This window comes from Crocuta crocuta, unplaced genomic scaffold (genome assembly GCF_008692635.1).
Source record: "Crocuta crocuta isolate KB4526 unplaced genomic scaffold, BGI_CrCroc_1.0 scaffold3, whole genome shotgun sequence".
In the NCBI taxonomy this organism is placed as follows: Eukaryota; Metazoa; Chordata; class Mammalia; order Carnivora; family Hyaenidae; genus Crocuta; species Crocuta crocuta.
Window position 1 is genome coordinate 12,675,480 of NW_027529934.1, and position 25,439 is coordinate 12,700,918.

A 25,439-nucleotide genomic window follows, 5' to 3' on the forward strand; every position below is an offset into this window, starting at 1 on the left:
TCGGGGAGAACTTGCCGGATTTAGTCATCCCGTCTCTCCACCAGCCAGCTGGGATGTTACAGAATTCCGGCTGCTGGTCGTACAGGAACAAGGCTGGGATGACTGTGACTCAGAGAGGCACACAAGGGGTGCGGGGCGCCGAGTAACCAGAACTGACCGACCTGGGCTGCCTCTGAAAGCAAAGTGGCCTCCTCCCGGGAAGGACGGCGGCAAAGCCAGCGCTGCCTGCAGGGATCACTTGTCTCACCAGCGACTCAGGCACAGTGACAGACTAGGTGCGCCTGGTTCGGGCAGCGCCGGCCACATTATGTACACAGGGCCTGCTCGGAGTACAATCCTGGGAATTCCCGCAAAGCCCTAACTCCTGGCTGAGGAGCGTTTTGAACAACGGAGGGTCCAGCCTGTTCCAGTAGACACTAGGGCATCAGCGAACGGTATGAATGAGGCCCTGGTTAGCAGGCCAAGCTACTAGCCTCCCCAGGCTGGTGGTGACTTATCACCACTCCTGTTGAGATATCACTCATATCTCAACCCTCAGATAATCCCATACCTGAGCCATGCGCAGGAGGGCATACTAAGAGTAACTGGAATTCTCCATGCTTAGGTCACTAGCTTCCCAAGGGTCTGGAGCTATTTGTCACTAGAAAGCTGGGGCTCCTCGATCTCTTGGAGCTCTCCAGTTCTACAACTCAGCACCCAGGGATGTGACAGGATATACCTGTGCACCCCAGCTTTCTGCTCCCCGATCCCATCTTTTTCTCTTGCCTTCCCCAGTGCTAATCAAATGTACTGCCTCCTGGGAGTCCTGTTTTTAGACCAGCAAGAGAGAGTGCAGCTGCCTGATAGGTGTGGCGCCTTGAATCTGCATCTCTACAAATGGTTATTTATGTTCTTAGGCTCAGAGACTGTCTGAAAAAAAAAAAATAAATGAATAAGCAAGCAAACAAAAGCAAAAGAAAAACTTACAATAGAAGTTTTGGAACCCTAAATTGCCCTGAGGGAGCGCTGGTACTTTTGTGACTGACAGGTGCATGGAGCCCAGACCCCGCCTGCTCACCTGGCCTGCAGTGCAGTCCAAGATGGCCCTTCCCCCAGCTCCACCTCCTGCCCCGGATGCCTGACCTCACACGCCAGTTGAAGGAATCTTCATTCTCTGGGTAGCCCCATTCCCAAATATCAACCTTGTCTGTGCTGACCAAGCACGATGAGTCTCTTCTGTGTGAGCACCTGGCGACCCCTTTCTGCCTGTGAGTGTTCCAGCCACCACCGCATAGGATGAATGAATTCGTCTTTACCTCCAGGAATTTGCACGTAATTATACAGCCGCCTGGCATTTTGCTCCATTCCCCAGACCTTATAGTCCATGAGCACGCAAATGGTTCGATCTTCGGAGGTCTACAGTAGCAGCATTAGCAACCTTCCGGAGCCTAGAGATAGACTTTCGGGGCCACATGGTCCCAGGTGAGCTAGTCACATGGCGCCACGCCGTGCCAGATGGAAAGGTGGTACCCTGGGGCAGGGCCCCTACCACCAAAGACAAGCTCTGTGCCCGCGGTTCTGCCCCAGGCTACGCAGGCTGTTTTCCTGCCTGGTTTGGAGATCCGGGAGACTTGACCCTGACTCCTAGCCTGGACGGCACAGCAGGGGAGACAATCTGAGGCAGGAAGGCCCTGCGTGGGATTGGTGAGGTTAGGAGATGACACAGCGGTACCCTTTACGTCCCTTTTCAGTATGGGTGTTATGACACACGACTCCTGACTGACTCTCCATGTGATTTCTCCCAGTTCTTCTTACAAGATTTGGAGCCTACTTCCCACAGCCTCCCTGGACATACACCCCTGCAATCGGCCACACCTCTGCCTTAGTCATCCAGCTGCTTGGCCAGGCCCTACCCTCACCGCAGCCCCACTGCACACACCTTCACCTGCTCGGATGGACCAGACCTCTGACAGCGAAACAGTTCGTAACTGTTGGGCTGAGAAACGGATTCGATCTATGGATTTCTGGCAACCCCCTACCCCCACCCCAGGAAGGCACATGGTACAAACATACACACAAAATACTACATACCATTTTGGGGGATTAATGGGACGAAGGCATGACATCCTGTACACAGAGACATGCCAGTCTAGAACTGACTTATGTCTACCACGGTCCTCGAACTTTCTGTGGAGGAATCTTAAAACTATTTTCCTGGGGTGCCTGGGAGGCTCAGTCAGTTAAGCGTCTGACCTCGGCTCAGGTCATGATTTCACAGTTTGTGAGCTGGAGGCCCACATTGGGTTCTGTGCTGACAGCTCAGAGCCTGGAGCCTGCTTTGGATTCTGCATCTCCCTCTCTCTCTGCCCCTCCCCTGCTCACGCTCTGTCTCTCTCTCTCAAAAATGAGTAAACATCAAAAAAAATTTTTTTAATCTATTTTTCTGAGTTTCTAAAAGTTTCCAGCCTCCCATTAATTCTTGTGGTTGAAGGTATATGGTTAATCACAGTTCTGAATAGAATCTGCTGAATGAATATGCTGAAAATATAAGTCAAATTTTGACCAAGATATTGTTAACTTAAGGAAGGCAATGAAATGCTCATTTTGAAATGAAGTTTAGGGGCACCTGGGTGGCTCAGTCGGTTGAGTGTCCTACTTCAGCTCAGGTCATGATGTCATGGCTCATGAGTTTGAGCCCCACATCAGGCTCTCTGCTGTCAGCACAGAGCCTGCTTCAGATTTTCTGTCCCCCTCTCTCTCTGCCCCTTCCTCATTTGTGCTTTATCTCTCAAAAATAGTTAAATCTTTAAAAAATCTTCAAACTGAGGTTTAAAGAAGAGAATGAGAAGTTTTTATAAAGTTAAGGTAAAAACCAAGAGTTTTCCAGGGATGATTCTGGGAGGACAAAAACACCTGAAAAACAGATTATGTAGGAGCTCCTGATCCTCTTGGAGATAAAAGTTATGTCAGATCCGTATCCTTTTTACATAATGTTAAATTTCTTAGCTTTTTCCTCTAGTTTTGAACCTCTGATTTGGGTTTCAGATACATACCCAGGAAGAGAATACATCTGTTTCAAATAGAGGTTCGGTATGAACATTTTCATCTTCTTCAATTCTTCGAATGAGTTTTTCTTCTTCTGTGGATGTTGAAGGCTTCTAGGGCACAGAAACACGAAGGACCCGTTAGTGAGCTGGTGTGGGACACAGTGACAGGGCAAGATGCCTAGAGGAATGTCTGAATTTTAATTTTCGATTTGCTTTAGTCACTCAACAAGCATTTTTTAAGAGTTATAGCAAAGGGGACGCCTGGGTGGCTTAGTCGGTTAAGCGACCGACTTTCGCTTAGGTCGTGATCTCGCGGTTCGTGGGTTCGAGCCCTGCGTCGGGCTCTGTGCTGTCTGCCAGCTCAGAGCCTGGAGCCTATTTCAGAGTCTGTGTCTCCCTCTCTCTCTGACCCTCCCCTGCTCACGCTCTCTCTCTCTCTCTCTCTCCTAGAAAAAAAAAAAAAGAGTTATAGCAAACACTGCGTGAGAAATTCGTGGGGACAGGGAAGTGGAGACTTGGGGAGAAAACTGTGAGAAAAACAAAGAGGATTTCTTCCAGACCCCAAAAATTCACCGCACAGTGGGAGAGATGGCCCAGAAAATAATGCTGGTATGCAAGATTGCCATTAGCAAAGAGGTGTGCTCCAAAAGCTGTGTGCATCCAGCAAAGAGCCCTGAATTCTGCCTAGACACTCAGGGAAGTTTTAGAGAGGAAGTGATACCTGAAGGCTGAACAAAGAGTTTGTAACATAGAGAGGAAAGAGCAGGGAATAAGGCCACAGAGGAGAGGAGGGAATGCATTGCACACTTAAAAGGTATGACATGATTTAGTGGCCAAATAACACTGTTTTCATTTATTTTGTGTCTTCCATATGCCAAGGACTGTACCAGAAACAAAACAGAAAATGCTGGTCCAAAGAGACTTGGGTGTTGTATAATAATTTTGTCTTGCTGTCCAATGTGCACAGTAAGTAGAGGACCTAGATCACAGGCTGGAATCAGGCCAACATTTAAACTATTCACAGAGAAGAAACATCAGGGAAGGAGGTTAAGACAGTACAGAGAATGTTAGGTGTTCATGAGTTCTAAGAGCCGAACGAATCAGCAAAGGGCTCTTGCCAGACTGATCCGGGTTTGACTGCTGGTTCTGCCACTTACAGCTGTCTGTCTGACTGAGGGTAAGTCACATGACCTGAGCTGCAATTTTCTTATCTGTAAAATGGCACAATAATTTTTACCTTGAAGTTGTATTGTGTATATAAGAGATAACATGTACAGAACATGCAGCTCACTCAATTATTGGTAGTTATCATTGCCTTTTCATCATTATTATGCATGCCCCAGGAAGGCTTGCTATGATTACTAATGCCCCAGCAGGGGTGGAGACAGGGTAAGGAGAGGGACGGTGTGGGCCTGGGAGGAGGGGAAAGGCAGCCTGGAACAGGAGCTGAAGAAGTGGACACATGGAGTTTAAACTACCTTTTGAAAAATCTCACAATGAAAGGGTAAAGAAACAGCATCGGGATGAGAGGCAGATAGTGTAGGAAATAGGACCGGTGTGAATGAGGCTGATGGGAAGTAGGTGGATTTTGAAAAGGAAGAGGACAATCCTTCCTTGCAAAATAAAGAGCTAAGGGTGTCGGCAGTTATGTTTAAACTATAAGAAGAAAGGATGGGAGTTGATTTATTCCAGGTGATCTACTTCTATTTTCAATAGTACCTCTATACATACGCGTTAAAAACATAAAGGAAAAGAAAATATAATATTAAATCATCTTACCTCTTCTTCTTTCTCTTCTTCCTTTTCCTGCTCAAATTTCTTATCCTCCATACTTTCTTCTTCATCTTCTCTAAAAAGCCTGTCTGTTTCAGGCTCAATTAATCCTTTTATAAAATCCTGTGAGATAAAACAATAGTATAATTATAGCTTGGTGTATATTAATAATTTAGTAGTATATACCAATTATTCATTCAAAAGTATTTAATGAGCACTAATCTTGCAACTGAATACCGTGCCGGGCATAAGAACAAAAGGTGAATAAGAATGGCCTCTGTCCTTAATAAGCTTAAAATTTAGTGGACAAGAAAATGCTATGGATACATATAGTCACATGGTAGGAACACCTAATCCAGATCTGGTTGTGGATGGGGGTGAAAGAATGGGTTGGTCAGGAAGGTTTCCTAGAGGACTTAATGTCTAAATTTCTTCTAGAAGGATGAGTAAGAGAAAAAGATAGTTAGCACAGGGTATTCTAGGCAGAGGGTGCTGCATGGGCATGACTGGCTCTTGAGAACAAAGTAGTTCTGTAGGACAGAAACTTAGGGGTAGATGGACAGGAGTACAGTCAGAGAGGAAGGGCTTGAGTGTCTTTCCAGGAAAACAACTTTATCCTGAAGGCCATGAGGCACTGATTAACTGGCTGATCTCTCTTGCATTTTAAAACAGTCACTCTAGCAACATGAGTGTAGATTGAAAGAGAAAGAGGCGAGAGAGAGAAGGAGGGAAGGGCGAGGAAGGGAGGACGAGAGAGAAGGTGAAAAGATGAGTAGAGAATGAACAACACAGGGTTGCAGAAATGAAGAAGAGGGTAAGGATTCAAGATATATTTAGGAGTTAACTCTTACTGCTTGAGTAATTAGATGGATATGGAATGGTTAGAGAATGGAAGCGTCTTGAATGACACCATCCACAGAGATAATGAACAAAGTTGCATAAGCAGGTATGGGAAGACAAGTAAGTTCAGACTCAGCTATGTGACTTTGAGGTACCACTAAGATATCCAATTGGAAATATTCCATAGGGAGTTAAATATAAGGATCTGGAGTTTAGATGGAGGCATTTGGGCTAAAGATAATCATTTAACAGTTATCTGCATTTAGTTAAAGCCAAGAAAGTAAATTACATCACCAAAGGAAGTGTTAGGGGACGAGGCCGTAGGACAGGAACCTAGTCACATAAAGGGCTAGGGAAGAAAGGCAAGCCCCCAACAAGGCCAGAAGTCATGTCAGAAGTCTGAGAGGGCCACCAGGGAAGCCAAAAGAGGAGACAGAAGGAGTCAACAGTGTTACCTCAAAGAAGGCTATACGCATACTGACTGAAAAATGTCCTTCAGTTCTTCACTGCAACGATGTGTATAAAACAGAAGCTAGAAATAAGTTCAATGCCCACAAGAGGAAAATGCATAAATAAATCATGGTATAAACCATATGAAATATTTTATAGCAGTTTTAAGTTATGCTGTAGAAATATGTACATGGTGTAGAAAAATTTATTCACAACATATTAGGATATTTTTCAGAAATGAAAATATGTTTTTCCTGATAATGACGTAAAACATTTGAACAATACAGAGAGATATTAAGAATCTCAACTCTCAAACGTAACAACTTCTATCAATTTGCTAAATATTCTAGACTGCTTTATACACATGTAAACATTTTAACATAAATGAGATAATCATATTTGTTACATACCATAATCTGTTTTTATCAAACTAATCCCCTATTGACGAACATTTATATTGTTTGTAATGCAGATGGTCCCTGACTTATGATGGTTTAACTTAAAATTTTTTGACATTACGATGGTATGAAAATGAGACACATTCAGAAGAAACTGTATTTTGAATTTTTTATTTTAATTATTTCCTGGGCTAACAATCAATCCCCTGTCATGATTCTGGGCAGCAGCAGTGACCCACCACCACAATTCAGCCCCATCACAACGAGGGTAACCAACCGATATGCTTGCAACCATTCTGTTTTTCTTTTCTTTTTCTTTTTCTTTTTTTTTTTTTTTACAAATAGTTTATTGTCAAGTTGGTTTCCATATAACACCCAGTGCTCATCCCCACAAGTGCCCTCCTCCATGCCCATCTCCCCCCTCCCCCCCCACACCCATCAGTCCTCAGTTTGTTCTCAGTATTCTGTTTTTCACTTTCAATAGAGTATTCCATAAATTACATGAGATATTCACACTTTATTATAGAATACGCTTTGTGGTAGATGATTTTGCCCAAGTACAGGCTAATATAAGTGTTCTGAGCACACTTAAGGTGGGCTAGGCTCAGCTATGATGCTGGGTAGGTTAGCTGCATTAAACACAATCTCAACTTAACAATATTTTCAACTCACAATGGGTTTATTGGGACATAACATCAACGTAAATCAAGAAAGATCTGTATTTTGGTATTACAAATAATGCTGGAATTTAGTGTTTTTATTTTAACTCCAGCATTATTAATATACAGTGTTATATTACAAAACAGTGACTCAACAATTCTATATATTACTCAGTGCTCACCACAGTAAGCATGCTCTTAATCCCCTTCACCTATTTCACCCATCAACCCCCACCCACCTCCCCTCTGATAACCATTGGTTAAGAGTCTGTTTTATGATTTGTCTCATTTTTATTTTGCTCATTTGTTTCTTAAATTTCATATATGAATGAAGTCATGTGGCATTTGTCTTTCTCTGGCTGTCTTATTTCACTTAGCATTATACTCCCTAGATCCATTTGTGTTGTTGCAAATGGCAAGATCTCATTATTTTTTATGGCCAAGTAATATTTGTGTGGGTGTATTTGTGTGTGTGTGTGAGTGTGTGTGTGTACCACATTATCTTTATCCATTCACTTATTGATGGACACCTGGGCTCCTTCCATAGTTTGGCTATAATAAATAATGCTACAATAAACATGGGGTGCATGTATCTTTTTGAGTTAGTGCTTTCATATTCTTTGCTTAAATAATAATAGGATTATTCGATCACATGGCGATCTTATTTTTAATTTTTTAAGAAAACTCCATACTGTTTTCCACAGTGGTTGCATCAGTTTGCATTCCTACAAATAGTGCACAAAGGTTCCTTTTTCTCCACATTCTCACCAACGATTCTTATTCTTGTAGTTTTGATTTTAGCCATTCTGACAAGGGTGAAGTGATATCTCATTGCTTTATATCTCATTGGTTATGATTGGATTATGTGGTTTTTTGGTATTGAGTTGTAGAAGTTCTTTATATATTTTGGATACTAATCCTTTATTGGAGCTGACATTTGCAGATATCTTTTCCCATTCAGTAGTCCTCTTTTAGTTTTGCTAATTATTCCCTTTTGATGTACAGAAGTTTTTTCCTCTTTTTTTTTTTTTTTTTTTTACAGAGAGCAGGTAAGCAGTGGAGGGGGTAGAGTGGGAGAGATAAAGAATCCTAAGCAGGCTCCATGCTCAGTGCAAAGCCCAATGCAGGGTTTAATCCTACAATCCCAGGATTCATGACCAGAGCCAAAATCAAGAGTCGAATGCTCAACTGACTAAGCCAATCAGGCGTCCTGCTGTGCAGAAGCTTTTTATTTTGAAGTAGTTCCAAGAGTTTATTTTTGCTTTTGTTTCCCTTGCCTTAGGAGATGTACCCAGGAAAATGTTACTACAGCTGATGCTGCAGAAATTATCTCATGTGCTGTCTGCTAGGATTTTCATGGTTTCAGGTCTTGCAGTAGGTCTTTAATCCATTTTGAATTTATTTTTGTGTATGGTGTAAGAAAGTGGTCCAGTTTCATTCTTTTGCAATAGCTGTCCACTTTGTGATTAACATTCCTTTATAGATATATTGTATATTAGAATTATCAAATAGACTACAAAGTTATATTAAAGCTGTCTAAAGAAATAAGAGATTTAAAATGTGAATACAGAAACAAAGATTACAAGAATGATCAGACTTGAAAAAGAACCAAATAGATTAAAGAATCTATTCAGTTCTATTCTATTAAACTGAATAGAAAGGTTGAATAGGAGATTAGTGAACAGGAAAGTAAGCCAGATGAAATTATTCAGGATGTAATACAGATGCAGAGAGACAGAAAATATGAAATAAGGTTCAAAGGCATGGGCATAGATTCTAATACATATCCATTTAGAGTTCCAGAAAGAAAGGAGAGACCAAATATAACAGAGACAATATTTAAAGAGACAATAACAGAATTTTCCATATCTAATTAAAGATACCACCCCCAAGATTCTGGAAACCAAGAGAATCCCCAGAAAAATTTAAGAAGAAAAAGAACCCCACACTCACATGTATCAGAGCCTTCTTCAGATTCTGTGTCTCCCTCTCTTTCTACCCCTCCCCTGCTCATGCTCTGCCTCTCTCTCAAAAATAAATGAACATAAATAAATTTTTTTTTGAAAAAAAAAAAAAAGAAACTAAACAAAAAATAGGGCACCTGGGTGGCTCAGTCAGCTAAGCATCTGACTCTTGGTTTGGGCTCAGGTCATGACCTCACAGTTTGTGAGTTCAAGCCCCACATCAGGTTCTGCACTGGCAGCACAGAATCTGCTTGGGATTCTCTCTCTCCTTCTCTCTCTGCCCCTCCCCCTCACACTGTCTCTGTCTTTCTCAAAATAAATAAACTTAAAAAAAAATTTAACAAAAAATCAACTCCGGTTACTAAACGCATTACTGCTAGAGTCATAAATAAGAAGAGAATGCTTGGTATTGCCTCCACTATTCAACACCAAATTGGAAGAATTACTCATTGCAATTAGACAAGAAATAGCAATTAGAGCCATAATAATTGAAAGAAAGAGGTCAAATTATCTCTATTTGTAGAAGATTTGATTAAGTATCTGGAGAGCCCAAAAGAATCTATTGAAAAACTACTGAAAACAATAATTCAGTAAGTCACAGAATATAAAATTAAAATACAGAGATCAATAACATGTACACAGTTCCCAATTAGAAGATACAATGGAAAACATGATCTCATTTAAAATAGCAACAAAATAAAATGAAATATTCAGGCATAAACCTCATATGAAATGTGCAAAATGAGTAAACTATATAACATTATTAAAAAGCATTAAAAGGAGACATCCTTTAAAAGGGACATGCCCATATCTTTGGATAGGACAACCCAACAACGTAAGTATCTCTGCTCTAAGCTGATATATAAATTTAGCATGATCTCAGTCTTCAAAATTCCTATTTTTTCTAGAGGTAGATTATAGAGTTCTATAGAAGAATAAATAAGCAAAAATAGTGATGAAATCCCTGAAAAAGATCAGTGAAGAGAGCTGACCCTACCAGACATGAAAATGCATCATAATGCCTCAAAACTTAAAATATTGTGATGATGAGCCATGAAGAGATCGATTAATAGAAAAAAAAATTCCAGAAAAGACTTAAGTTGAATATGGCTATTTTCAAATGTTGGAAAACACTACACTGTGGAATACTGGAAATACTATAATGTGGAAGACAAATCCACCTTGTTCATACCAACCCAGAAGACTGAACATGGGCCAGTGAGTAGAAACAGTTATAAGGAAACATATTTCATCTAGCTCAATAGAAAGAATGACATCCTACCAGTGACTGCTCACCGAAACAAATGGCCAATTCTGAAAGTAGGTCTCTGCCACTGCAGATATGCAAGCATAGGCATAATGATCAAGGGTGGGTGTTAATTCAAAGATTCACACATCTGAAGTTAGGCTGAATTCAATCACCTTTAAAGTCCTTTCTGTTCTTAAGTCCCTATGAGTCTGTAGAGTCTTGAATTTAATTTTTTCATAGATCTATTATATAGCCAAGATCACATCTGTGGTACTTAATTTTCTAAAAATCATTCAGTGGTTAATTCAAAATAATCCTGGCCAGTAAAAAATCTTGGCAGTAAAAAAAAAAAAAAATAAAATAAAATAAAATAAAATAAAATAAGCATTTGTAAAACGCATATAATTTAGAAAGGTGGTGGTTCATCAGTGTTTAAATATAAAACGAGTGGGGCGCCTGGGTGGCTTAGTCGGTTAAGCGTCCGACTTTCGCTTAGGTCATGATCTCGCGGTTCGTGGGTTCGAGCCCTGCGTCGGGCTCTGTGCTGACTGCCAGCTCAGAGCCTGGAGCCTGTTTCAATCTGTGACTCCCTCTCTCTCTGACCCTCCCCTGATCCCGCTGTCTCTCTCTCTCTCTCTCCTAGAAATAAATAAAAAAAAAAAAATTAAAAAAAATAATAAAAATAAAAAAATAAGTAAATATAAAACGAGTCCTCCCACAGGGTGCCTGGGTGGCTCCATCCGTTGAGTGTCTGCCTTCGGCTCAGGTCATGATCTCGTAGTTCGTGAGTGAGAGCCCCACATTGGGCCCTCTGCTGTAAGCGCAGAGCCTGCTTTGGATCCTCTATACCCCCCTCTCACTGCCTCTCTCCCATTTGCTCGTGCTCTCTCTCTCTCTCTAAAATGAATAAACTTTAAAAAAAATTTTTTTTAAGATACAAGAGGGAGAGGACAATGGGCTGGGTTAGGTGCTCAAGAGAAGAAATAACCTTAAATGGAAGACAGAGCCTGAAGAGGATGAGGAAGTGTGTGCGCAGAAGCAGACTGGTCTGAGGACAGGAAGTGACAGGCAGCTCCCCTCTGAAAGCCATCCTTTCCTTTATGAAGGATAAAACAAAATCATCTGCTAAGAAAGTGAGGAGAGATACTTGGGTGGATGATCTTCTCCCTTAGAAGGGAGAACTGCTCACACTCTTGGTCAGGAGCCAAAATACTCTTCTGGTAGAGTAAACAGATGAGGACTCAGAACACTGACTGGAAAAAGTCACTGAAACCTTATCTGTCAAAATACAGGACGAAGCTGAATAACGCTAAGTGTGCCAACACATGGCAAATACCTCTTCTCCAAACAGGTGCTCTTTTTCCTCCGATGCCAGTAACTTTATTCTTCTGCCTTTAAGCCCAGAAAGGAGGTGAGAACACGTGGTGATCCACTCATAACATTCTCTCTGAGAAGAGATCAAAGATAATTACTAAGCACAAGAAATCAGACTATAAAAACTCATTTATTCACTCGCTTCTATCAAGGAACTGCTAAGTACAGCTCTTCTCAGTACAACTCCATTCAATTAACTTTTTATCGCTTCAGTTCAAAGTTTCAAGCAGAAATGGGTTTCTATGAATACAGACCTGAAATCATATGGTCTCTTATCAACAGGGTGTGGATCTGGGTTGTAATGGGACAAGGAGCCATAAAACCAGATGCAGAAAGACTGGCTGCATTTACTACGAGCAAATGGTCTGTCCCAACAAATATTTCACAACTGACCAGGCCAACTGTGATTGCATAGTGATAACAATAGAAATAGCCCACATTTACATGGCATTAATTATATGCCAGACTCTGTTCTAAGCATGTGCAATATTCATTCATTCAGTATGTAATGTAATATGTGCTATTATTTTTTATGAGGTATAATTGAAATAATATTACATTGGGAACAAACTGATGGTTACTAGAGAGGAAGTGGGTGGAGGGATGGGTTAACTAGGTGATGGGGATTAAGGAAGGCACTTGTGATGAACACTGGATGATGTATGGAATTGTTGAATCACTATATTGAAACTAATGTAATAATGTATGTTAACTGCAATTGAATTAAAAACTTAATGAAAAAATTTTAATGGATTAACCCCAAAACAAATGCACAAAAAAAGAAATAACATTATATTAGTTTCAGGTGAACAACCAAATGATTCAACATTTGAATATATTGCAACATGATCACCACAATAAGTCTGGTTAATATCTGTCACCATACATAGTTACAAACTTTTTTCTTGTGATGAGAATGGAAATATGTACTATTATTATTCTCATATTTTAGGTGAAGAAACTGAAGGACAGAGCAATTAATCATCTTGCCCAAGGTCATATATATAGTTAAGCAAAGCACTTGGGACTTTAATCCAGGTGGCCTGGGCTTTAAACTACTACAAAAATATTACAGCCCCCATCCCCATTAAAAGGATAAATAAAGATTGGAAGCAGTGTTTTAGAAAAGGCGCTCTCCCCTACCTACTGAAATACAAGGAAGGTCTACAGCAGGTCTCGTCCACCTAGAGTGAACAGTAATACTACATTTACTTTACCCAGATCTCTTAATAGCTAGGATCTGGCTTCAGTGTTTAAAAGAGATGCTATTCCTTATTGGTGAAGAACAGTGGAGGAAACTAGGAAATATCATCTTCTCTGAAGATGGAGATCTGGTCACTTTAACCATCAAAAAATAGTACCATCTGGTGAAGTAATGACCCACTTTAGGTCCCTGAAATCAACCATAAAGAATAGCAGTATGGGGGTGCCTGGTTCAATCTGTTAAGAGTGTGAGTCTTGGTTTCGGCTCAGGTCTTGATCTCGCTATTTCAGGGGTTCAAGAACTGAGTCAGGCTCTGCACAGGCAATATGAGCCTGCTTGGGATTCTCTCTCTCCCTCTCTCTCTGCCCCTCCCCCACTCATACTGTCTCTCTCTCTCAAATAAATATACTTAAAACATTTTTTTTTAATGTTTTATTTATTTCTAGGAGAGAGAGAGAGAGAGACAGCGTGAGCAGGGGAGGGTCAGAGAGAGAGGGAGTCACAGACTGAAACAGGCTCCAGGCTCCGAGCTGGCAGTCAGCACAGAGCCCGACGCGGGGCCCGAACCCACGAACCGCGAGATCATGACCTAAGCGAAAGTCAGACGCCCAACCGACTAAGCCACCCAGGTGCCCCACTTAAAACATTTTTTAAAGGACAGCAGTATGTCTTATATTTTTCTCCTTATTAGACTTAATTTTAAACGTGGAATTTATATGAAATGTCAGAGCCAAAAAATTTTAGAAATCAAATCCAAACCCTTATGTTATAGATAGGGAAGCTGAAGCCTAGGGAAGTAGAGTAAGTTTACCACAGCTTTGTTAATTAAGTTTAAATTCTGGATACAAAGGGTTAGAATGTCTTACTGCATATCAGAAAGAGATATGGGATGTGAAACAGAAATAAGGGATGTGAAGGTATTGGGTTCTAGTCCTAAGTTCATCTAATTGATTGACTTTTTGAGTAAATCCTTAATAATCTTCTATCTAGTAAAAACAAACGAGGTTGTTGGTTTATTCTAGGTGACGCTTATGCAGTGGGAATCTGGTGAAAAATGTCTCATGGGGTGGGGAACCCTAACTGGTAGCCTTTGCCGATGTCCATGGTATAAATACTCCTACCATGGCAATTTCAAATGGTATTCAGTAAGTTGTCGCTAAATGTGGAATTGGGAGTGGGTGTCCACAGTCAGTACTGCCTTGCCATTGCAAGTCTCCATCATCACTGACCCTAAGGATCCTTCCAGGTACAAAATTTGATGCACATATTATTTAGCTGTATCGTATCTAGAGCAAAGAATTTGTTAATTTTGAAAATAGTGAGAATATCTTTGAAATTTTATCTCTTCAGAGTTAATTCATCATTCGTGGGAAATAATTAAACTATTCTCTAGTTGAATTTGCATACTGTGAACCAGATCCTAGTCATTTTCTCACAAACTTCTGAGACGTTGAAAAAACTACCATAAGACTTCTGATGGGGAAGAAAATCAGTAGGAATTTTTGACAAAAGTATGAATGTAACCTATGGAGTTAAGCAAGTTTCCATACAGTTAAGTAAGTCTTCCTTCAATAGAGCTTTGACCATCTCTAGGCCAGGATAGTTGTTAATCAATACATGAGGATCTCTTTCCATCAACATTCTTATTTAATTCTATTAAAGCCTGATTCAGAGCTATGTTAATAAATGCTTCCGGTATGAAGTTAAAGGACTAAAATTCATGCCGGAATAAAGAAGGTTTTTGGAAGCAAGGGAAAGTCCTAAATATTAAGCATATTGTAGTGAATCAAAAGCAGGAGAAAGGAACAGCTGTACGAGATAGTCTTTTATAGGGTACTATAAAAGCAGTGATGGTATGATTATGGTGAGATTATGGCGGTAATGAAGTTATTAAGAATCCATCATATCAGATTCCCCTCCCCTGAAAAGGAGTAAAGCTGGGAGTTCCTTGAGTTTACCTGCTGGAACACTGCAAGACACAGATCCCAAGCACTGCTGTTCAAAGTCATATTCCTTTTAGAAGGCCAAGTCCTGGAACTGGCAATAGTATTGGGGTGACATAAGGGAGGTTACTGCAGCCCAAGGGCAGAGATGGGGAAAAAGTGACTTGGAGGGAGTCAATTACAGCCAGAAAGTCAGTGTGAAGGGCCCCAGCAAGACGTCCTCTCACTTCCATCATGGTGGGTATTTCTTTGGTGTTGAGAGGAGATATTTCCTTCCTATATGTTCTTAGCACTATCAGGTTCTGATCAATGTGTGTCTTTTACCAGCCTTGGCCTGCTGAAACTTATCTCAGAGACACTTTATTTGACATTTGCTCAGATTATGACTAAGCTCCAGGACATCAGTGACTCTAACTCTATATGCCTGGAATATATAGTAGGTTAACCTAAAGTCCTTGAAAAAAAAAAGACACGATTTTAGCTTATTGGGGACTAAGTTTCTGTGTTTTCTTTTAAAAAATTTTTTTAATGTTTTATTTATTTCTAGGAGAGAGAGAGAGAGAGAGAGAGACAGCGTGAGCAGGGGAGGGTCAGAGAGAGAAGGAGTCACAGACTCTGAAACAGGCTCCAGGCTCTGAGCTGGCAGTCAGCACAGAGCCCGACGCGGGGCTCGAACCCACGAACCGCGAGATCATGACCTAAGCGAAAGTCGGACGCTTAACCGACCAAGCCACCCAGGCGCCCCTAAGTTTCTGTGTTTTCAATAGCTGGTCTAGGCTGTAGGGGTCCCAGAATATTCTCATTAGATGCCAGGACTCTCTGATATAGTGTTTCCAAGCCTCAAATGAAGTCTTAATGACAAACAATTCTTATTTTTTTTTTTTTTTACAAATAGTTTATTGTCAAATTAGTTTCCACATAACACTCAGTGTTCATCCCCACAAGCGTCCTCCTCCATGCCCATCCCCCCTCCCCCCCACATCCATCAGTCCTCAGTTTTTGTCAGCATTCAAGAGTCTCTCATGGTTTGCCTCTCTCCCTTTCCCCCACCATTTCCGCCCTTCTTCTCCCCCTTGTTCCTCCGTCAAGTTCCTCCTAATCCTCCTATACGTGCACACGTATGATATTTGAATGACAAACAATTCTTATTCCCAATTGGAGCAGCTCATATTCACTGAGATCAACTTCTTTCAGAAACAGACACAGAGGCAAGGATCCCTAGACCAAAACCTCCTGGAAAATGGCATCTAGCATTTAACTGTGTCTCAGTTATGTGAGGCCAAACTGGATCAAAGTATGCCAGGATCAGATGGTAGGTAAATAGAATCATTAGCCACTGGACAATTTCAATGGTCTTGGAAAACTAGATAATCCCTAAGACTTATTGAAGAAGTAATTTATCCAGGCAGCTATGGTGCAAGAATGGATTAAGAACCTTCAGGGAGACTGATCAAAATCCAAAAGATGCTTACTTAAGAGGCTTCCCACTCTAGAATCCTGTCCAGCATCATGAAATTCTCATTTACTGGAGAGGAGCCAAAGAAATATTATATTGTGGGAAACTGTCATTAATATCATCTAAACATCACTCCAGCAGGTTGGCAAGATGTTCCCCAAGTGCTGGAATGTGGCTGGGCTATGGCACAAGTCACACAGTATCATACCCACATTAGACAAGGCTTCTCTAGTGGACCATCTTCCACTCTTCACCATGCAGGATATGGAATAGGCTATAGGAGTCCCAGAGTCTGACATAATAAATCACGTACCACAGAAGCTGTCCAGAAGATCAAGGGAAGATGGCAGCAGACAAGAATGGAGATGAATGTAAAATCAAGACCATTCTAATGAAGGGAGAACTAACTATTTTTTAAATAAAGAGTACTGAGGCACTCCCAGGGCAAAGGGGTGGGGGCCAATTAAGCCATATGTACCCTTGAAAACCCTCATCCTCAGGCTCAGAGACGGGGACATACTTACTTTGTAGATCGGTTAGTCTTACTTCTGATGGGACAGCAGACTCTCATCCTCCTCTGATGAATACTGACCTGGTTTATTAATTTGAAATTGCTAGCAAAGGTTTAGTAAGTGGGGAAGAGCTTAACAGAAAATACTCGTAGCCTGGTGGAAAGTGTAGGTTCTCAAAGAGACGGTTAGAGCCTGGGTAGAGCAGTCAGTGAATGGTTCATTGCACAAAGCTCTCAAAATTTCCTAACATGGGTGGTTTCATATAGGTCTCCAAGGTTCCCTCAGGAAGTACATTTCACACCAATGTCCTCCCATATCGCTATAGCCTTAACTTTAATGGGACATACACCTCAATGCACACTGAAATCCTCATTCTAAAATTGCCCTTACATGAGCTCTACCCCGGTTTAAGCAAATGAGAATTAAGGCGTATCATGGAATAGGCCACTGAATCTTGCCCACCATCTATGGCAGATCGAGCTTCCCCAAACCAGAAGCTCCACCACATCTGGGGTTGGCCAGCAGCAACCGCTGTTTGCAAGCAGGCCTGAGCACATGCAAGCACATTTCTGGCTATAAGCTCCAAAAGACTGTTCAGTTCAGAGGCACATTAGTTTCTTGCGAAAAACAGAGGCCTTCCCAGAAGTGAAATTAAAACTGAGACATTTAACTCCTAGATGAAAAGTGAAATCTATCGACCACATGCAAGTAGCAAAATATTCTTACTCCCCCAACATGTACCCTAGTTGTCCAGTGTTTCATTATTTTAATTTTCTACTGAATGAAATTTGCTATTTTAAAATTTGGATTTAGCATCTATATTTATGAAGTTTATTTTCCCTATATTTATTAGAATTTTTTAAAGTTTATTTATTTATTTTGAGAGAGACAGAGAGAGCTCAAGTGGGGGAGAGGCAGAGAGGGAGAGGCAAAGAGGGAGAGTCTCAAGCAGGCTCTGCATGGTCAGTGCTCAGAGCCCGAAGCAGGGCTAAAACTCATGAAACTATGAGATCATGACCTGAGCTGAGATCGAGAATAGGACGCTTAACTGACTGAGCCACCTAAGCGCCCTATTTATTAGAATTCTTTTCTTTTTTTAAATTTATATTCAAGTTAGTTAACATACAGTGTAGTCTTGGCTTCAGGAGTAAAATACAGTGATTCATCTCTTATATAGGACACCCTGTGCTCATCCCAAAAAGCGCCCTCCTTAGATACACATCACACATTATACCAACCCTCCTACCCTCCCCCCCCTCCAGCAACCTTCAGTTTGTTCTCTGTATTTGAGAGGCTCTTATGGATTGCCTCCTGCTCTGTTTTTATCTTATTTTTCCTTCCCTTCCCCTATGTTCATCAGTTGAGTTTTTCAAATTCCACATATGAGTGAAATCATATAATATCTGTCTTTCTCTGACTTATTCTACTTAGCATAATACCCTCCAGTTCTATCCACATTGTTGCAATGGCAAGATTTTGTTCTTTTTTATCACTCCATTGTATATATGTACCACATCTTCTTTATTCGTTGATCAATTGATGAACATTTGGGCTCTTGCCATAATTTGGCTATTGTTGATAGTGCTGCTATAAACATTGGGGTGCATGTGGCCCTTCAAATCAACATTTTTGTATCCTTTTGATAAATACCTAGTAGTGCAATTGCTGGAATGTAAAGTAACTCAGTTTTTAAATTTTTTAGGAACCTCCATACTGTTTTCCAGAGTGGCTACACCAGTTTGCATTCCCACCAGCAGTGCAAAAGGGTTCCCCTTTCTCCGCATCCTCGCCAACATCTGTTGTTACCTGAGTTGTTGATTTTAGCCATTCTGATGGGTTTTATATCATTGTGGTTTTGATTTGTATTTTTCCTGATGATGAATGATGTTGAGTATCTTTTCATGTCTCTGTTTGCAATCTAGATGTCTTCTTTGGAAAAGTGTCTGTTCATGTCTTCTGCCCATTTCTTCACTGGATTATTTGGTTTTTGTGTGTTGAGTTTGGTAAGTTCTTTATAAATTATGGATACTAACCCTTTATTCAATATGTCATTTGCAAATATCTTCTCCCATTCCGTTGGTTGACTTTTAGTTTTCTTGATTGTTTCCTTCACTGTGGAGAAGCTTTTTATCTTGATGAGGTTCCAATAGTTTATTTTTGCTTTTATTTCCCTTGCCTTTGGAAACATGTCAAGTAAGAAGTTGCTGCAGCCTAGTTCAAAAAGGTTGCTGCTTGTTTTCTCCTATAGGGGTTAGATGGTTTCCTGTCTCACATTCAGGTCCTTTATCCATTTTGAGTTTATTTTTGTGTATGGTGTAAGAAACTGGTCCAGTTTCGTTCTTCTGCATGTTGCTGTCCAGTTCTCCCAGCACCATATGCCAAAGAAACTGTCTTTTTTCTATTGGATACACTTTCCTGCTTTGTTGAAGATTAGTTGGCTATATATTTGTGGGTCCATTTCTGGGATTCTATATTCTAGTCCATTAATCTATGTCTGTTTTTGTGCCAATACCATACTATCTTGATGATTACAACTTTGTAATATAGGTTAAAGTCCAGGATTGTGATGCCTCTAGCTTTCGTTTTCTTTTTCAACATTACTTCAGCTCTTCAGGGTCTTTGGAGTTCCATACAAATTTTAGGATTATTTGTTCTAGTCTGTGAAGAATGCTGGTGTTATTTTGATAGGGATTGCTAATGTGTAGATTGCTTTCTGTAGTATTAATATTTTAACAATATTTATTCTTCCAATCCATGAGCATGAAATGCTTTTCCATTTCTTTGTGTCTTCTTCAATTTCATTCCTAACTTTCTATTGTTTTCAGAGTACAGATCTTTTACCTCTTTGGTTAGGTTTATTACTAACTATTTTATGATTTTTGGTGCAATCATAAATAGGATTCATTCCTTGATATCTCTCTCTGTTGCTTCATTATTGGTGTATAGAAATGTACACAATTTCTGTACATTAATTTTATATCCTGCAACTTTTCTGAATTTTTGTATCACCTCTAGCAGTTTTATGGTGGAATCTTTTGGGTTTTCCATGTAGAAATATCATGTCATCTGCAAAGAGTTAGTCTGACTTTTTCCTTGCCAATTTGGATGACTTTTATCCCATTTTGTTGTCTCATTGCTGAGGCTAGGCCTTCCAACACTATGTTGAACAACAGTGATGAGAGTGGAAATCCATGTTGTGCTCCTGATCTTAGGGAAAAAGCTCTCAGTTTTTTCCCATTGAGGATGATATTAGCTATGGGCCTTTCATATATGCTTTTATGATGTTAATATTTGTTTCTTCTATCCTGACTTTCTTGAGCATTTTTATCAAGAAAGGATGCTGTATTCTGTCAAAAAAATTTTTGGCATCTATTTGATCATGTGGTTCTTATCCTTTATTCTGTTAATCTGGTTTTTTAAATTTTTTTTTTTTTACAAATAGTTTATTGTCAAGTTGGTTTCCATATAACACCCAGTGCTCATCCCCACAAGTGCCATGTTGATTCATTTGTGAATACTGAACCAGTCTTACAGCACAGGAATGAATCCCACTTGATCATAGTGAATAATTGTTTTAATGTACTGTTGAATTCAATTTGCTAGTATTTTGGTGAGAATTTGTGCATCCAGTTTCATCAGGGATATTTGCCTGTAACTCTCCTTTTTAGTTGGGTCTTTGGTTTTGGAATCAAGGTCATGCTGGCTTCATAGAATGAGTTTGGAAGCTTTCCTTCCATTTCTATTTTTTGGAACAGCGTGAGAAGAATAGGTATTAACGCTACTTTAAATGGCTGGTAGAATTCCCCTGGGAAGCCATCTGGCCCAGGACTCTTTATTTGTTGGGAGATATTTGATAACTGATTCATTTTCTTTGCTGGTTATAGGTCTGTTCAAATTTTCTATTTCTTCCCATTTGAGTTTTGGTAGTGTATGAGTGTTGAGGAATTTTTCCATTTCTTTCAGATTGTCCAGTTTGTTGGCATATAATTTTTCATAATATTCTCTTATAATTTTATTTTTGAGGTGTTGGTTGTGATGTCTCCTCTTTCATTCGTGATTTTATCTATTTATCCTCTCTCTTTTCTTTTTGAAAAGTCTGGCTAGGGGTTTATTAATTTTCTTTATTTAAAAAAAAATAGCTTAGTTTCATGGATCTGTTCTACCGTTTTTTTTTTTGGATTCTATATCATTTATTTCTGCTCTAATCTTTTTTATTTCCCCTCTTCTGCTGGCTTTGCGCTTTATTTGCTGCTGCTTTTCTAGCTCCTTCTGGTGTCAGGTTAGGTTGTATATTTGGGACCTTTCTTGCTTCTTGACATAGGCCTGAATTGCAATGTATTTTCATCTTAGGACTGACTTTGCTGCATCCCAAAGGGTTTGGACTGTTGTGTTTTCATTTTCATTTGCTTCCATGTATTTTTTTTTTAATAGTTTATTGTCAAATTAGTTTCCACATAACACTCAGTGCTCATCCCCACAAGTGTCCTCCTCCATGCCCATCCCCCCTCCCCCCACTTCCATCAGTCCTCAGTTTTTGTCAGCATNCCATGTATTTTTTTATTTCTTTAATTTCACAGCTAACCCATTCATTCTTAAGGAAGATGTTCTTTAACCTCTATTTGGGGGCTGTCCAAATTTTTTTCTTGTGGTTGATTTTAAATTTCATAGCATTGTTGATATGAAAATATGTGTGATATAATCTCAGTCATTTTTTACTTGTTGAGGGCTGTGTTGTGACCCAGTATTTGATCTATTCTGGAGAATGTTCCATGTGCACTCGAGAAGAATGTGGATTCTGCTGCTTTAGGATAAAATGTTCTGAATGTATCTGTTAAGAACATCCAGTCCAGTGTGTCATTTAGAGCCATTGTTTCCTCATTTCTTCTGCCTAGATGATCTGTCTATTGCTATAAATGGAGCATTAAAGTCTCCTACAATTTTGGTGGTGTTATCAATAAGTTTGCTAATGTTTGTAATTAATTGATTTATATATTTGGATATTTCCACATTGTGGGGCATTAATATTTAAAACTGTTAGCTCTTCTTGATAGATAGAACCCTTAAGTATGATATAATGACCTTCTACATCTCTTGTTACAGTCTTTTTAAAAAAATCTACTTTGTCTGATATAAGTATGGCTACTCCATCTTTCTTCTGACATTCATTAGCATAATAGATGATTCTCCATCCCATCACTTTCAATCTGCAGGTGACCTCAGGTCTAAAATGAGTCTCCTGTAAGTAGCATATAGACAGATCTTGGTTTTTTATCCATACTGATACGCTATGTCTTTTGATTGGGGCATTTAGTCCATTTACATTCAGAGTGATTATTGAAAGATATGAATTTAGTGCCATTGTGTTATCTGTAGATTTCATGTTTGTGGTGATGTCCTCTGGTCCTTTGTAGTATTTGCTGCTTTCCACTCAGAGTCCCCCTTAGGATCTCTTGTAGGACTGGTTTAGTGGTCATGAACTCCTTTAGTTTTTCTCTGGGAAAGACTCTATCTCTCCTTCTATTCTGAATGACACACTTGCTGGATAAAGGATTCTTGGCTGCATAATTTTCCTATTCAGCACATTTAATATTTCTGCCACTCCCTTCTGGCCTGACAAGTTTCAGTGAACAGGTCTGCTACTAACCTTATGTATCTACCCTTGTAGGTTAACGACCTTTTGTCCCTAGCTGTTTTCAGAATTCTCTCTTTGTCTTTGTATTTTGTCAGTTTCAGTATGATATGTTGTAGTGTTGATCTGTTTTTGTTGATTTTGAGGGGAGTTTTCTGTGCCTCTTGGATTTGGATACATGTTTCCTCCCCTAGATTAGGGAAGTTCTCCACTATAATTTGTTCAAATAAACCCTCTGCCCCTTTCTCTCACTCTTCTTTTTATGAACTCCTATGATATGGGTATCATTTCATTTCATGCAATCACTTAGTTCTCTAATTCTCCCTTTGTGATCTAGTAATTTCCTTTCCCTTTTTTTTCCAGCTCCATTATTTTCCATAATCTTATCTTCTATTTCACCTATTCTCTCCTCTGCTTTTTCTATCCTCACTACCACTGTATTTGCATCTCAGTTAGAGCACTTTTTCATTCATCCTGACTTGTCCTTAGGTCCTTGATCTCTGCAGCCTCCCAGGCACTCAGCTTGATTCAAAACCAAAGTCTTATGTCTCCTTTCCCCTGTGCTGGAGTAGAGCCACTCACCCTGCTGATAAAAAGCCTTTGGCTATGGGGCGCCTGGGTGGCTTAGTCGGTTAAGCGTCCGACTTTCGCTTAGGTCATGATCTCGCGGTTTGTGGGTTCAAGCCCCGCGTCGGGCTCAGTGCTGACTGCCAGCTCAGAGCCTGGAGCCTGTTTCAGAGTCTGTGACTCCCTCTCTCTCTGACCCTCCCCTGCTCATGCTGTCTCTCTCTCTCTCTCCTAGACATAAATAAAACATTAAAAAATTTAAAAAAAAAAAAAAGCCTTTGGCTGGCACCTGCAAGGTCTTTTGTCCTGGAGGAGGCAATAAACCCTCTTCCCAAAGTACTCCCGGTAGAGGACTGTTCTCTCCCAGTGCATTCCTGAGATCACTACATGGTGCCATGTGCTCTGGGGCCAGCTCCCTCCTCCCCAGGAGCGCCACACTTCCAGCTCTGTTCCTGAGACAGTCACACATTTTGAAACCTCTAGATCCAGCTCCTAAGGCAGTTTACAAAATAGAAACTGACACTCTCTGTATTTCTCATTGCCCAGTCCACGGTCCAGAGATGTTTTCCTCTTGTGCTAACTGGATATTGCACTGTCACAGCCCCTCTCTCTCCTTCTCCTTTTGTGGGAAGGGGTTCCTTCCCCTTTGTGCCTATGCTGTTTTATCTCCCCCAATTCACATACATGCACCTCGATCCCACCAAGTGGTCTCTTTCTACCCATGGAGATCTTCTGCCACACCACAGAATGATTTCCTGGGTGTTCCAAGTGGTCTGACCTCAATACAGTTGTGTTTGAGGAATGAGGAAAACCCCAGTCCCCCTACTTCTCTGCTATCTTAACTCCTCCTCCTGGTTGTTTTCTATTAGAATTTTTAAAAATCTTTTCCAGCTATAAGAATAAACTGGGAAAACTTTTGGTCATTATCTATGTTCTTAAATTGTTTATATAGTATAGGGGTTACCTGCTCCTTGAAAGTCTGAAAATACTTGTCTATGGAGTCCAGCAAAATTTTAGTGTTTTTTTTCTTTTTTTCTTAACGTTTATGATTTATTTTTGAGAGAGAGAGAAAGAGAGAGCAGGTAGGGGAGGAGCAGAGAGAGGGAGACACAGAATCCGAAGCAGGCTCCAGGCTCTGAGCTGTCAGCACAGAGCCCGATGCGGGGCTCAAACCCAAAAACCGAGAGATCATGACATTAGCTGAAGTCATACACTTAACTGCTCAAGCCATCCAGATGCCCCTGTTTTTTGTTTTTAATCAATGCATCCATTTCTTTTCTGAAAACTGGCCAATTTTATCCTCTAAAATTAATGTTACTTTATATTTTCAGTTTATGAACAGGCCTGAAATCATGATCTCAGCTATACCTTATGAAAGTCGAAAATAAAGAGCAAATTAATTACAAAGTAAGTAGAAAGAAAGGAAATGAGAGAGAGAGAGAGAGAGAGAGAGAAAATCAGTGAGGCCAAAACCTGTTTTTTGAGATCAAGAAAAATGGTAACTTTTTATAGACTAATGAGGACCAAAAGAAAGACACAAATTTTCAGTAACAGGAAGGAGAGTGTGGGCATCCTATAATTATTAAAAGGATAGTGAGGGAATATTATGAACAACTCTATGTTAATAAACTAAGCAAGTCAGATGAAATTACAAGTTTCTTATAAAACCAAAGCCACTAAGCTTCTCAAGAAGAAAAAGATCATAGCCCTATATCTAATAAAGAAATTTCCTTAAATCTGTTGAAGAAACTGGATAGCATTTATCTGAATAGCTCTATTTTCATAATTTACAACTTTCTCACAAAGCCCAGAGGGCTTCACTGATGAACTCTACCCTGCATAAGGAAGAAATAATCTACAATTCTATAAGAACTGCTGCAGAAAATAGAAGACTCATCCTAATAGGCCACCATTATGCTGATGTCAAAACCAAACACAGGTGTTAGAAAACAAAACAAAACTACATAATCAATATCCCTCATGAACATCAATGCAAATTCTAAACAAAACTAACAAACTGAATTTGACAATATGTAAAAAAAATAATACATCATGATCAGGTGGGATTTATCTTAGGGATGAAAGGTTGGTTTAAATTTTTTTTGTTTTATTTATTTTTGAGAGGGAGAGAGAGAGCATGAGCAAGGGAGGGAAAAAGAGAGAGGGAGACACAAAATCTGAAGATAGGCTCCAGGCTCTGAGCTAGTTGCCAGCACAGAGCCTGATGCGGGGCTGGAACTCACAAACCGTGAGATCATATCCTGAGCCGAAGTTGGACACAACCAACTGAGCCACCCAGGCGCCTCAGGGTTGGTTTAAATGTTCAATTCAGGAGCACCTGGGTGGCTCAGTCAGTTATGCCTGGGCTCAGGTCATGACCTTGCAGTTCACGGGT

General features: G+C 40.1%; 1 protein-coding gene across 1 annotated transcript in view; it reads right to left on the reverse strand.

The window, feature by feature from the left end:
- The window catches only part of AXDND1 (axonemal dynein light chain domain containing 1), an 89,462-nt gene that overhangs the window by 6,473 nt on the left and 57,550 nt on the right, over positions 1-25,439 (reverse strand). Inside the window, exons 20-22 of the mRNA XM_077763088.1 lie at positions 11,696-11,806; positions 4,806-4,922; positions 3,033-3,137 (exon numbers count right to left, since the gene is read on the reverse strand). Of these exons, the coding sequence (XP_077619214.1) occupies positions 3,033-3,137; positions 4,806-4,922; positions 11,696-11,806 (333 nt within the window). The remainder of the gene's footprint in view (positions 1-3,032; positions 3,138-4,805; positions 4,923-11,695; positions 11,807-25,439) is intronic.